Genomic DNA, 13,198 nt, shown 5'->3' with positions numbered 1-13,198 from the left:
AGTTGAGGCCTAACCAGCGCAGAGTAGAGCGGAAGAATGACTTCTGGTGTCTTGTTTACAACACACCTGTTAATGCATCCCAGAATCACGTTTGCTTTTTTTGCAACAGTATCACACTGTTGACTCATATTTAGCTTGTGGTCCACTATGACCCCTAGATCTCTTTCTGCCATACTCCTTCCTAGACAGTCTCTTCCCATTCTGTATGTGTGAAACTGATTGTTCCTTCCTAAGTGGAGCACTTTGCATTTGTCTTTATTGAACTTCATCCGGTTTACCTCAGACCATTTCTCCAATTTGTCCAGATCATTTTGAATTTTGACCCTGTCCTCCAAAGCAGTTGCAATCCCTCCCAGTTTGGTATCGTCCTCAAACTTAATAAGCGTACTTTCTATGCCAACATCTAAGTCGTTGATGAAGATATTGAACAGAGCCAGTTCCAAAACAGACCCCTGTGGAACCCAACTTGTTATACCTTTCCAGCAGGATTGGGAGCCATTAATAACTACTCTCTGAGTACGGTTATCCAGCCAGTTATGCACCCACCTTATAGTAGCCCCATCTAAAGTTTGAGAAGGTTGATGTGTTACCGCTGTACCTTTCGCTGGTCAGGCTGATTGATCTCATATGTAACCGGGCCGGCCTTCTGAACTACCTCATAAGGCCCTTGCCACCAAGCCAGGATTTTAGATTTGCTGAAGGGAAGGAGGAGTAAGACCCTATCTCCAGGATGAAAGTCATGAGTCTGTGCGTCTTGATTGTAGGTCTGGGCCTGCTTTTTTTGGGCAGCTTTCAAGTTCTCTCACACCAGGGCCCCAGCCTGTTTAAGATGCTCCTGGAGCTGGAGCACATATTTTAAGAGGCCCTGGGTGGGTGATGGGGTTTGCTCCCATGTTTCCCTCATCAGGTCCAATAGGCCCCGCAGCCGGCAGCCGTACAGCAGTTCAAACTGCGAGAACTTGGTCGACGACTGGGGGACCTCCTGTACTGCCAGGAGCAAGGGTGGAAGCAGCTGGTCCCAGCGGCAGAGGTCTTCCTGGGGGAACCTCCGCAGCATGTCTTTCAGGGTCCGATTGAAACTTTCGACCAACCCATCAGTCTGGGGATGATAGACCGACGTCCGCAGTTGCTTGATCCCCAGGAGTTCGCACATCTGCCGTAGTAGCCACGAGGTAAAGCTGGTCCCCTGGTCTGTGAGGATCTCCCGGGGCAGGCCGACGCGGGCAAAGACTTTCACCAGCTCACCTGCGATGGTGCGGGCTGTGACGTTCCAGAGGGGGATTGCCTCGGGGAACCCGGTAGCACAGTCCAGCACAACTAGGATGTACTGAAACCCCGCAGTGCTCTTGGGGAGGGGCCCCACCAGATCCATGGCCACGCGCTCGAAGGGGGTCTCGATTAATGGCATGGGGACCAGGGGCACCTTGAGAGTTCGTGCCGGGGCGGCCAACTGACAGTCTGGTCAAGAGTTGCAGTAGTTCTTTACCTCCTGGTGTATCCCCGGCCAGAACAAGCGCCTCAGTATCCGGGATAGAGTCTTCTCGTGATCCAGGTGTCCGGCTGCCGGGACATCATGGGCTAGCTGCATAACCACCCGCTGATGACACCGGGGTACAAGGAGTTGGGTCTGGGGTCTCCCCTGTGTGAGGAGCCCTCTCAACCTGATACAGGCGTTCCTGCCGCAGCTCAAAGTGTGGCCACTGTGCCGCTCAACGTGGATAGAGGACGGTCCCATCAACAGCGGCTAGCTGTTCATATGCCTGGTTGAGTGTGGGGTTGGCTCTTTGATCCCAGCAAAAGTCCGTGGGGGTGGACAGATCCTCCAACGTCCCCAGGGAAGCATCCTCCGCCTCTCCTGTCAGGTTGGTGGGGTTGGGGGCTTCCCCCTCATCTTCCTCGGTCTCGGGGGCTTCCCCTTCCAAGGCTGGCATGACCCGGGGGCTGCCCTCGGTGTGGCGGCGTAGGACTGCGGGGAACTCAGGCCAGTCCCACCCCAGTATCACCGGTTATGCCAGTCATGGAGCGAGTCCCACTACCATCGGTCGGGTGACCCCATCAACTGTCAGTTCGGCCCGGGTACTGGGGTAGGGTGATATGTCGCCGTGGATGCACTGCAGCCGGATTTTCCCCAGGCAGGCATCAGCCTGGGGACCTAAGCGTTGGCGGGCCAGTGTCTGCCCGCAGCCCGAATCGAGGAGGGCCACTGTCGAGTACTCCTCAATGGCCATGGGCACAGTGATTTTGGCTGCTTGTGAACGGCGAGCATGGGCTTCCCCTGAGCAGACCTAGCCGAAGGTGCACTCCAGTCTCGGGCAGTCCCGCTGCAGATGGCTATACTCGCCGCAGGAGAAGGGCCCGAGGTCTACCTGTCTCGTCGGTGGCCGGGTCCCGGAGGTGTCCCCAGGAGGGCTACGGTGACCCCCATGCACCTCCGGAGCCGGGGCCTGAGCAGGTCGCCCGGGTGCCGTCGCGGTCTGGGCCTGGGCCTCCGTCCCCCAGGAGGAAACCCTCAAGTCAGTCCGGGCAGGCGTCCCCTTCCTTTCGGGGTTAGGGCGCTCCGCCCCTGGTGGGGCCGCTCGACCAGCCGGGCCCACTGGCGGTTTGGCCGTGAGGAAGTCCTCCATCAATGTGACAGAGATGGCCAGTATCGCGGGCCTATGGCGGAGGACCCAGGCCCTTCCTCGCAGCGAAAGGACATGGGTGAACTGTTCCAGTGCCACCTACTCCATTAGCAACTCCGACGTTCAGCATTCGGGCTGCAACCACCGCTTGCAGGTTTCTCAGAGCTCTTGGGCCACCATCCAAGGTCGTGCCCTGGGGAGATGCGGGGGTAGGCCAGACTTCTAAACCACTGTCAGAAAGTCTCTGGACTCACCTCCAGGGCATCCAGAATTGCAGCCTTTACCTGGCTGTAGTCCTGGGCTGCCTCCGCAGACAGGCCTCGATAGAATGTTTGAGCAGTCTCTGTCAAATACAGGGCCAGGATGGAAGCCCATTGGTCAGGGGCCCACCCTGCGACAACGGCCACCCGCTCGAACGTGACGAGAAAGGCTTCGGGGTCATCGCCGGGGCCCATCTTCGTCAGACGGATCAGGGGGTTGGGTTGTGGGGCCCCAGCCGTGCCTCCCGGCTGGGGTTCCCCAGGTTGGGCCAGCGCCGCCCCAAGCTGCTGGATACATTGCTGCTGGAAATCCTGGTGCTGGGTGACCAGGTCCTGAACCAGCTGGTGCTCTTGGGTTCCTAGCTGCTCAATGAGCTGCTGTTGCTGTTGGAGCTGGGTGGCCTGCTGCTCCTGTTGCTGCCATGACTGGGCCGCCTGCTGTCGCTCCTGGTTCTCCATCACAAGAGTGAAGAGTTGTGACAGAGCCATCTCTCGGGAGGGAGGTCTCTCTCCCCCAGCCCCCTTTTCACTGGCATCGAGAGCCCACACTTGCATCCTGGGCTGAACTCCTCAGAGAAGGCACTATGTGTAACAGTCTTGTGTGGGGACTCGGCCCTCTCAGGCGCGGCTGGGAGCCAGTCCGCCTTGCTACCTGAGTTTGGGTGAGCTGTCGACCTAGCCGGGTGAGGCAGGAAACAGTCAGTTGCTCAGGCAGGGACCGAGTAAACAAACAGTATATAGGCCCAGCCCCTTGGGCAGGGCGGGGCAACAACAGTTCAAAGTCTAGAAGAAAGGCCTCCTCAGGCCAGCGAGAGGGGGAGTCTGCCACCCCTGGAAGGGTGGCAGGGGGGACGCAGGCCCTCCCACTCCACTGCGTCCCAGCCTGGGGCCCTAACAGTGGCAGGCAGTCTGCTGCTGTGTCAGTGGCGATCCTGGCTGCAACACACTGACATCAGTTCGGGGTCCCCAGGAACCAGATTAGGGTCGGCTACCCCCGGGCCACTTCCAATCTCCCTCGCCCCGTTGGTACCTGTGGATCACCTGCGTCTTCCGCAATGTCCCACACCATGGGCTCCTCAGGATGCTGAGCGTTGGGTAAGCGGGGCTGGTCCTCGGGATACTGGACGTGGGGTGGTTCAGGCAGCTCCTCAGGGTACCGGGCGAGGGGAAGGCCCGGCCGGTCCTCCTCCGGGTAGCGAGCACGGGGCCGGCACGGCCGGTCCTCCTCCGGGTAGCGAGCATGGGGCCGGCTCGGCCGGTCCTCCTCAGGGTAGCGAGCACGGGGCAAGCTCAGCCCAGCGGGTGCTAGGGTGCCAGCGTCTGTCCTCTCCGGCGGCCAGTGGTCAACGGAGCGCTGGGGTTGGGCCTTTATACTTCCTGTCCCGCCCCTTGACTTCCGGGGGATGGGAACAGGTGGCGGTGGCTCCGCCCACGTCTGCGTCTGTTCTGTCTCGGCCCTCTCAGGCGTGGCTGGGAGCCAGTCTGCCTCACTACAGGTCACTTGACAGGTGATTGCCAGTCAACTTTGATGACACCTGGCTAGAGGCACCAACTTGTCCTTTGTCTTTGATAAACCAGTTTGCCCACTTCCCAGATTTGCCTGGTAAACCCAATATAATCATAATTTCAGTTTATGTTCATCTTAATATGCATTTCATACATACATTACAAAAGAAAATTAATGATCAGTGTGTTATTAGTTTTAAACGATATCTCACTAGGCATATTTTGCACAAAGATTATTACTATAATGAGTAGGATGTGAATACAGGGGTGCTTTCAGTCACAGTGAGCAAATGACAGAAGGGGGCATCAGACTGGATGAGAGCTGATACCCTAGACACAGCCATTAGGAGGTGCCTCATTGGTGAGTGAACCCCGTTACACGTCCCAAATACACCAAGAAATTTATCTACAGGCAGGTCCTCAGACACCACAGAATATGGTGAGGAGAAAGTCTGGGATATACACCTTAAAACTGCCTTCATCAAACAAGGATACTCTACCAGAGAAGCAGATTGTATCATGGAACAGGATACCTGAATACTCTGAGAGAACCTGCTTCAATATATAAAAAACCCCAACCCTCTGATCACACACCCCTAGTTGTCAACTTCCACCCCACACTGAAACCCATACAGGGTATCATTAAACATTTACAACCCACACTCGATGGGGACCATGTCATGAAAGATATCTTTCCTGAAACCCCTGTACTGGCCTTCAAACAACCTCCCAGTCTCATAAAGCTCATCATCAGAAGTAAACTTCCCATAGATCAGGATCCACCAACTCAAAGTGGCACCAGACCCTGTCAGAATAACCGATACAAAACCTCCAGACATATCTCCACTGCTACAATGACCAACACCCCCCCAAAACACACGTTTCAAAATCCATGGTCCTTCACATGTCTGTCACATGTGGTGTACCTCATCCAGTGCACTAAATGTCCCAGTAACAGTTATGAGTGGGTGAAACCAAACAATCACTACACTCTTGAATGAACTCACAGAAAAATGATAGACAAACAGCATATCACCTGTTGAACACTTGTCAGAAAAGAGCACTGCATATCTTATGTCTCAGTCCTTGTCCTCAAAGGAAACCTGCACAACACCTTCAAAAGATGAGCCTGGACCTGAAATTCATAATTTTGCTAGACACTAAAAATCATGGTCTGAATAAAGATTTTGAATTTACAGTTTATTACCATAATCTGTAATCCACTAACCCCTCTATTTTGATCTATGACTGAAAGGATGAATGGGCCACTTCAGTTTGAATGGTCCTTAGAATATGCGTTAATTACTTTTGCTAAACTACCTGTCCCACCTTGTATTTAGCTGACACTCTGAGTATCTTTTCCCAGACTGGAAGAAGCGCTGAAAGCTCGTCTCTCTCACCAACAGAAGTTGGTCCAATAAAAATTATTGCCTCACCCATCTTGTCCTTCTAATATCCGGGGACCAACATGGCTACAACAACACTGCAAAGATAAATCATGGTATTCGAAGGACAATGAGTCATAAAAATACCACTTTTAAATAAATAGAGTGAAACTACATTTGCCGTGGCTTACAGGCAATGGAGTGCCATTCAGGCAACCAGAAGAGTAGGTAAGACAAACGTGCGAGCTGCTGTGAGGTGATACACGCATATGTTACGCCTATGAAAACTGACAAGGAATTACTTTAACACCAAAACCATGTGGGATAATTATGAACCGTTCTAGGGTGGCGGATGTGAAATATCATTTCTGACCCAGAAGAGCAGCTTTCAATGGGCATTTGTGGGCTACAGGCTGCTTTCAGAACAGCCTTGTGGAAGGGGTGCTGAGCTGTGTCAACCACCCCCCTGTCTCTACATCCTATATAGCCACCCCTGCAGCTGGCTAACCCCCGGGGTGATAACTTTGATCCCACTGCTGCTGTCTGGCAGCTCATCTCACCTGTCCCTAACCCCAGCCTCCTGCATCTTCACCCTAATTTAGAGTGACCAGACAGCAAGTGTGAAAAATCGGGACAGGTGTAATAGGAGTCTATATAAGAAAAAGACCCCAAAATCAGGTATCAGGTGGTAGCCGTGTTAGTCCCTATAAAATCGGGACATCAGGTCAATCTACCCTGACTCTGTCTGCCCTCCCACCCCTCGTCCAGCTGTCTGATCCCCCTGGCCCGCCCATACACACAACCTGGCCTCCGCACAAACTCCGCCCACCCTTGCTTCTGACTTGTCGTCCAGAGCAAGGAGACAAGTACGGACGGGCAGGCAGACTGAGGGCAGCGGCTTCAGCAGACCTTACTGAGCATGCTCAGATCGTTTACGCATGCGCAGACGCAGCCACCGCCCGCTGGGCTCGGACGATATGTAATACTCCCCTTTTGGAGAGTGCTGGTGGTGGGTGAGGCTCGGGCAGGGCCGGGTGAGGGCGGGGCCCGGCGTCGCCCCGCCCAGCGCGGCGTTGTATTCAGAGCCCTGGCTTGTGGTACTGGCAGTTAGTGCCTCAGCCACGGGCGCACGGGCGTGATGGAGGCTGGTGTGGCCCGCAGCCCGGCTGGGCACCATCCTACGGCACTCTGTCCCCGGACGGGGCGCTGCCGCCCTCGTATCCTTCCCGAGCCGGGCTGCGGGTGGGATCTCAGAGCGGGCCCAGGCAGCCTCGACTGCCCCGTTACTCGTTCGCACCCTCGTGGAGTCTGCACTATTCCCCTGCCTCCCCCCCGCGTGGGTGGGGGCGGTGGCTTGGTTCCTCCATTGCCTTCCTCCCGCGTGGCGGAACCCTGGCCTGCTCCCCCTTCCCGTTTGGGTCCCCCCCGAATTGCTCCCCCTCTTCCTGCCCCCACTCCCTTCAGCGGGGCTACCTCCCCCCTTGTGTGTGCCCCCCACCCACTCTTCACCTGGGCTGCCTCCCTCTTCCCTCCCCTTCTCCCTTGGCTGCCTCCCCTCGTCCAACCTCCCAGCCCCCCTTCAGCCGGGGCTACCTCCCCCCTTGTGTGTGTCCCCCCATGTCCTCTTCAGCCTGGGCTGCCTCCCGTTTCCCATCTCCCTCTTCCTGGGCTGCCTCCCGCTTCCTGTCCGTCCCCTCTCCAGACTGCCTTCCCCCTTGTGTATATCCTTCCTTCCCACCCTTTCTTCAACCTGGGCTGCCTTCCCCCTTGTGTGTGTGTGTGTCCCCTCACCCCCTCTTCAGCCTGGGCTGACTCCCTTTTCTCTCCCCTCCTCCCTTGGCTGCCTCCCCTCTTCCAACCTCTCACCCCCACTTCAGCCGCGGCTGCCTCCCCCCTTGTTTGTGTCACCTCCACCCCCTCTTCAGCCTGGGCTGCCTCCCCCTTCCTGTCTGTCCCCCTCCCCACATTGCCTTCCCCCTTGTGTGTGTCCTTCCTCCCAGCCCCTTCTTCAGCCTGGTCTGTCTCCCCACAACTTCTGCCTGGGTTGCCTTCACCCTTCTGCCAGAGCTGCCTCCCTGACCTGCCTGGACGCACAGACACTGTCACTGTTTTGCCCTGTGATTGTATTAGACTGCAGGGTGGGGGTTTTGTCTCTTTCTGTGTACAGTGCTGAGCATGCTGTGGGACTGGGTAAATAACAATGATTCTGCCACCCACTGCAGGCTGGTACCTTTGCCCCTATGCCCTGCAATCATTTCTCCACAATTGCTTGTTAATTCAGAGAATCATTTTACAGGTAGCAGGGTGTGTGTTACCCTTGTCATGCACCTCTTCCTTCCTTTTGCTTTCTTCCTGAAACTCCAACCCTTTAGCTGCTAGTTGGCCTTTGTACCTGTTACACTTTCCTAAGGGGCAATGACAGCCTTACTGTTACATGGGGTGTTCGCCAGTTTGAAACTGATTTGGAATTGTTTTTTAAATGCTGGACATGAAAGGGCAGGTTTTCAAAGGTGCTTTGCACTATTTGTGCACAGAAATTGGATAGTTATGCAAAGGAGTTCCCATTTTTGTGTACAGCTACCTGGTTTGCTTGCATATATGCTAGTTTGTGCACACAAATCTGGGAAAGAAAAGAGGCTTGTACATGTTAAGCTTTTGCCTATGTTTCCAAGAGTTTGTGGGGGGCTAAATTCTGTGGTACTCAAATTTCATGGTGAATTTCAGACCATGCTGAGATATATGGGCTCAGCCCCATGTGGAAACAAAGACAGCTTATTGGTAATGTATGTTCTATACTTCTGAAAAGGTCCCTTAAAACATAAGGTCATGGGAGGTGAATGGGAAACTTAGAAGGTTGAAAAACATAAGGTATAGGGCAGAAATGGGATGAGAGGAAGCTTTTATAGTGATTTATTTTGTATGTGCTACATTTCAACCTAGTGTCTTAAAGGACTTCATGAAGGCTATTAATTATTATCTCTGTTTTACAAGTATGGAAATTAAGGTACGGGAGAGTTATGTAACTCAGCGATGGTTAAAAAAAAAAAAACTTTGCTGCAGTTCAGCTATATATGTAACTAAATTCACAGCAAAAGTTGGAGGTGCACAGCAGCGTGCTTTTGAGTAATAATGTGTGAAGAGATAGTGATAGAGAGGGTCATAAGTCTACAATACCTGAAGGTTATAAACACCATGGATGGTAGTAATTATTTAGGATGGCATGAGAATTTGATTAACTTGAGGATGGAATTTGAGCTGCATATCAGAAGAAATTTCTGATAATGAGAAAGGAACAAATTTCCAATGAAAGGTCTAAAACTAGCAGGCAAACTGTAGGGAACAGTTTTGCATCTGCTGAGTATAGGTGGGGTGACCTAATGCTGTTGGTATTTTCCATTATTGTTTTTTATTATATTTAACATACTTTAGTGGCACCTAGGACTCAAACCTGGTTGAGTTCTCTGTTGTGCTGGGCATTGTACAGAAATATAACAAATGACAGTCAGCCCAGAGTTAGAATCTAAAAGATATGACCCAGCGTGAGATAAATGAATAGGTGGGGGAGCTGAGGCTATATCTCTCTGAAAATAAATAGGATGAGACTAGTTGTGCATGCAATTCTTTTCCATCTTAAACTTCTGTGGAGGATTTGAACATGATTAAAAGTTGCTTCTCATTGTAGAAAATGTCATTCTCTTTTTTGTTTCCCTTCAAGATGGCAAAGCCTCTCTATAGTGACATCGTACTCTCCAGGGTTATGAAAGATTCAGGCAGCCTTGAGACCATCTAACCTAACTCTGAGCTGGTATTGGTGGGCATGCAGATGTATGCACGTGTCTTTTGTTTTTTTGTGTAATAATCCTCTAGTTTATACTCGTGGTGCCAAATCACTTCAGGCTCTGGTCTTGCCAAATTTTATAAGCTAAGCAAAGCTGGTCTTGTCATCACTTGAATCAGAAACAACTATGAAAAATGCAGGTGCTGCATAAAGTTGTGTTAGTGATTTAGAAGGTGACACTTTTTTCCCTCTGAACTTTTTCTGAGCAAATGCTGCAGGAAGTGCTGTCTGTCCCTCCCCCCCCCCATAGTGTAAAACTCAGGTCCTGTCCAGCTGTGTTTATTTAAAATTAATCCCACTTCATTTTTTTTCTCCATAGTAGAGAGGCAAACTCCAGTGTCCTGGATAAATTCCCACTGAGTGTTACATTCTATGTGCCTAAATGGTTTTATATAGTACAGTAGTTCTCAAACTGTGATCCTTGAATCCTGATGGTGTCCAGAGTGAGGTTTTCAAGGATAGAGATGATCCATCAGAAGATTTCTCACGAGCACCTGAATTAAGAAGCTGGAGTACAATTTTGCGTACAAAAAAGCTACACAAAAGAAAATGTATTTAGGAAATGCCTATTTACTACTGCCCATGCAGCTTTAATTCTGCTCCCTTGTGTGTCCAACCTTTGCACTGACTGAGGCAGGGGTTCTGTGGGAAAAAAAGTGAATTGTATAATTCACTGCACCATAATGCAACAGCATAAGGGAGCAAAAGTAAGATTGCACGGGGAACCATAAATTTGGCCTTTCCTAACTTGTGCTTGCATAGCTCTGCAACCAAGATAACATCTTCAAATGCAGGCTTTTTTGTCTAATTTCATTGGTGTCTTTTATTAAGAATTTCTTTTTACTTTTTTCTTTATGTCCAACTGGAACTCTCTTGCCACTGTGCAACTCCCTCCCCCCCCCCCCCCCCAAAAAAAACCCCCACAAACAACCAAACCTCATCATGCATTATTAGCAGGGTTTGCGGCCTGAACTGTCAGCACTGTAGCATAGAATTCTACCACTTGTTAGTCCTGTAGATCTAGAAACAGGACAAAACCATTACCTTGACTCTCCTCACCTGACTTTCCATCCTAGGAGGTGGCAGGTTTCTGCCTCGTGGTGCTCTCAGAGGTAGGGATGGGCTTCTGGGGCCATATCCAACATTTGGGATGGTTACTAGGGGGAGCCCAGCCCTGTACCCACTTGCTAGGAGTTTGTTGAATTGCCCCATGAGTGCCTGTGAAGGGAAGCATCGGATGCTTGTGCTTGGTCTGGAGAATGTGATTGTCAGGGAGGGACAGCCTGGTCCATGTCATCCCCTGCTGCAACAGCTGCTCCAGGTAAGGCATGTGCTGCTCTTTTGGTGATAGCGTGGGCCCAGGCCTTTGACTGTTTTTGTTCGGTTATTATTTTGACATGCTGCCAGCATTTTTCTGAATCCCTTCCACAAGAAAAGGGAAATGATGATTTTTAATGGTTCATAATTTTGCTTCATCCAAATGGAATTTCAGGAGAGGTGCTTCTTTGTCCCTATGCAGAGCTTTTCCCCTGGCAGATTTCAAAATCCGGCTTCACACAATGGAGGTGTTTAAAGCTTCTAAAGTAAAGCTTCAAGGATTTTCTATAACAATGGGAAGTGTTAAGCAACCTAAATGAAGTTGCTGCCAGTGAAAATCACTTGGGGAACTATGAATGAGAAGGTTTTATGAAGCTGTCAATCATCAAATATTAAAACAAAAATATTGGAGTCTATAGCATTATTTGTTTGTTCTGTTTAACATGTGTATTCCATGAATAAAATATTCCTGAAGGGAAGTGGGGAGAAAAAGGTATTATGTACCCATTCCTATTGTTCAAATTAAAGATGAACATACCATTTGTAGCTGCTTTATGTTCTGTGTTCCATTTGGTTTTGTATTTGCGAAGTGTATGTGCAGGGTCTAGAATTGGTATGGTTTGGGGGTTATTTGCATTAGTCTGTTTAACAGGCTTGTCAAAGCCACGCATAGGGTTGAAATTACCTAAGATTTGGTCTTCTCTTGGTATTTCAGTTCATAGATAGTTGCACCATCATGATAAATAATTTTGATCACATAAATGGCTTCCTGAGGCATTAAAAACCTAACTAAGGTACAGCAGAACTTCCCAAATCCATACTTCACTAATATGCATAAAAATTGAATGATCTATCTCTCAGCAGTGGTCTGATAAGCAGAAATGAGGCTGTAGTAGAATCTCATTCAGTAGTATGCAAGACTTAATTGTTTTACAGATTAAATTATCCATCGCAAAGTATTAACTAATTAAAGCTAAAGTTGCTAAAATATCACAAATTTACTTCACTTCAATTAATCTTCATTGGGCTCTCATAGAGGGCTCTGTCGTGTGGGGTGCTAAGACCCCCGCATCTCATTTAAGTCAATGGGAGCTGAGGATGCTCAGCACCTCAGGATGGGGCTCTAAGAGGCTAATCTGGCTCCTGTTGAGAGTTTTGCATTGACTTTAGCATGTGCAGGATCAGGTGTTCTCTATTTTGAGTAGACAGTCTTGGAGCAAAGTAAAAAGTGGGAAGGGGGAGTGGATTCTGGGGGGAGGGGGGGGAATGGACAACAATCCAAAGCAAAATACATTTTTAATGATTTAACCTGGATTACAACCAAGTGTCAGATTCTGGAATTCTAAACCAACTTCAGATCTGATACTCAAGTTGTTGTGCTTTATTTGCCTTAATTTATACTCTAGACAACATTTCCTACTTCAGCACAAATTGCTTCTGTTAAACACCCAATGGAGTTTCAGTAAGTGACATTTTACTCTCTTTCTACTATTACATTTGAAAATTAATTTCTCATCTGTATATAATCTTTATTCTTATTTCCATATCCCTTCTTGTGAATTATAGAAGACATGTTGATTAGAAGTCTTCATCTAGTTTCAAATCTTGCAAGGATATTTTCTGAGCTGCTTAATTTGGCTTAATAAAGTAACTTAGAGCTTGATCTTGAAAATGTGTATAGTTTGACTTCAAGGGTCTGTTTACATAAGTACTGTTTCTTTAAGTAAGAATATTGAAGATCAGACATCACCTTTCCACTCTGTCTTTTTGACAAGGTATGTATTTTCCCTCAAAATATTTTACATTTACAAATAGGAAAAACAGTTGTGCTGAATAATCATGTAATGCATTGGATATACTCAACAGGATTAAAGTACAGGTGTATCTCGTGAAAGGGCTCATTTCCTCTACCCGTCTCCTCATGGCATATTGTGTGCATCTTATCCTACATCTAGTCATGTTGTTCCACCCAAAACTGCAAATTTCTGAGGATTGGGCCATTTCTATGTATTCTGTATAAATTGTCACGCACATCTCTGGAGTTGTATACAAATATTAACTCATAGTAAAAATTACTGTATAAATTATTTTTTCTACTGGAGATAAATTTCACGTTGAGAGAATAATTCTCTCCATTTCTTAAATTATTTTTCTGACTACACTGCTCTACAGCCAAAATGGTTCTGAAATAAATGTAGTCAAACTTTACTAATTCTGGGTCACTGAGAACAAAAATGATGCTTAAAATTGTTGATTGGCTCTAGTCTAGCT

General features: G+C 49.3%; 1 protein-coding gene across 1 annotated transcript in view; it reads left to right on the top strand.

Moving 5' to 3' along the window:
- The first annotated feature begins 6,954 nt into the window (after nt 1-6,954).
- The window catches only part of PHYH (phytanoyl-CoA 2-hydroxylase), a 16,470-nt gene continuing 10,226 nt past the window's right edge, over nt 6,955-13,198 (top strand). Inside the window, exons 1-2 of the mRNA XM_075064268.1 lie at nt 6,955-6,989; nt 12,334-12,389. Of these exons, the coding sequence (XP_074920369.1) occupies nt 12,379-12,389 (11 nt within the window). The 5' untranslated portion in view covers nt 6,955-6,989; nt 12,334-12,378. The remainder of the gene's footprint in view (nt 6,990-12,333; nt 12,390-13,198) is intronic.

This window comes from Chelonoidis abingdonii, chromosome 1, assembly GCF_003597395.2.
Source record: "Chelonoidis abingdonii isolate Lonesome George chromosome 1, CheloAbing_2.0, whole genome shotgun sequence".
NCBI classification, from domain to species: domain Eukaryota; kingdom Metazoa; phylum Chordata; order Testudines; family Testudinidae; genus Chelonoidis; species Chelonoidis abingdonii.
The sequence above is the reverse complement of the archived record's forward strand: the minus strand, read 5'-3'. Positions and strand labels throughout refer to the sequence as shown.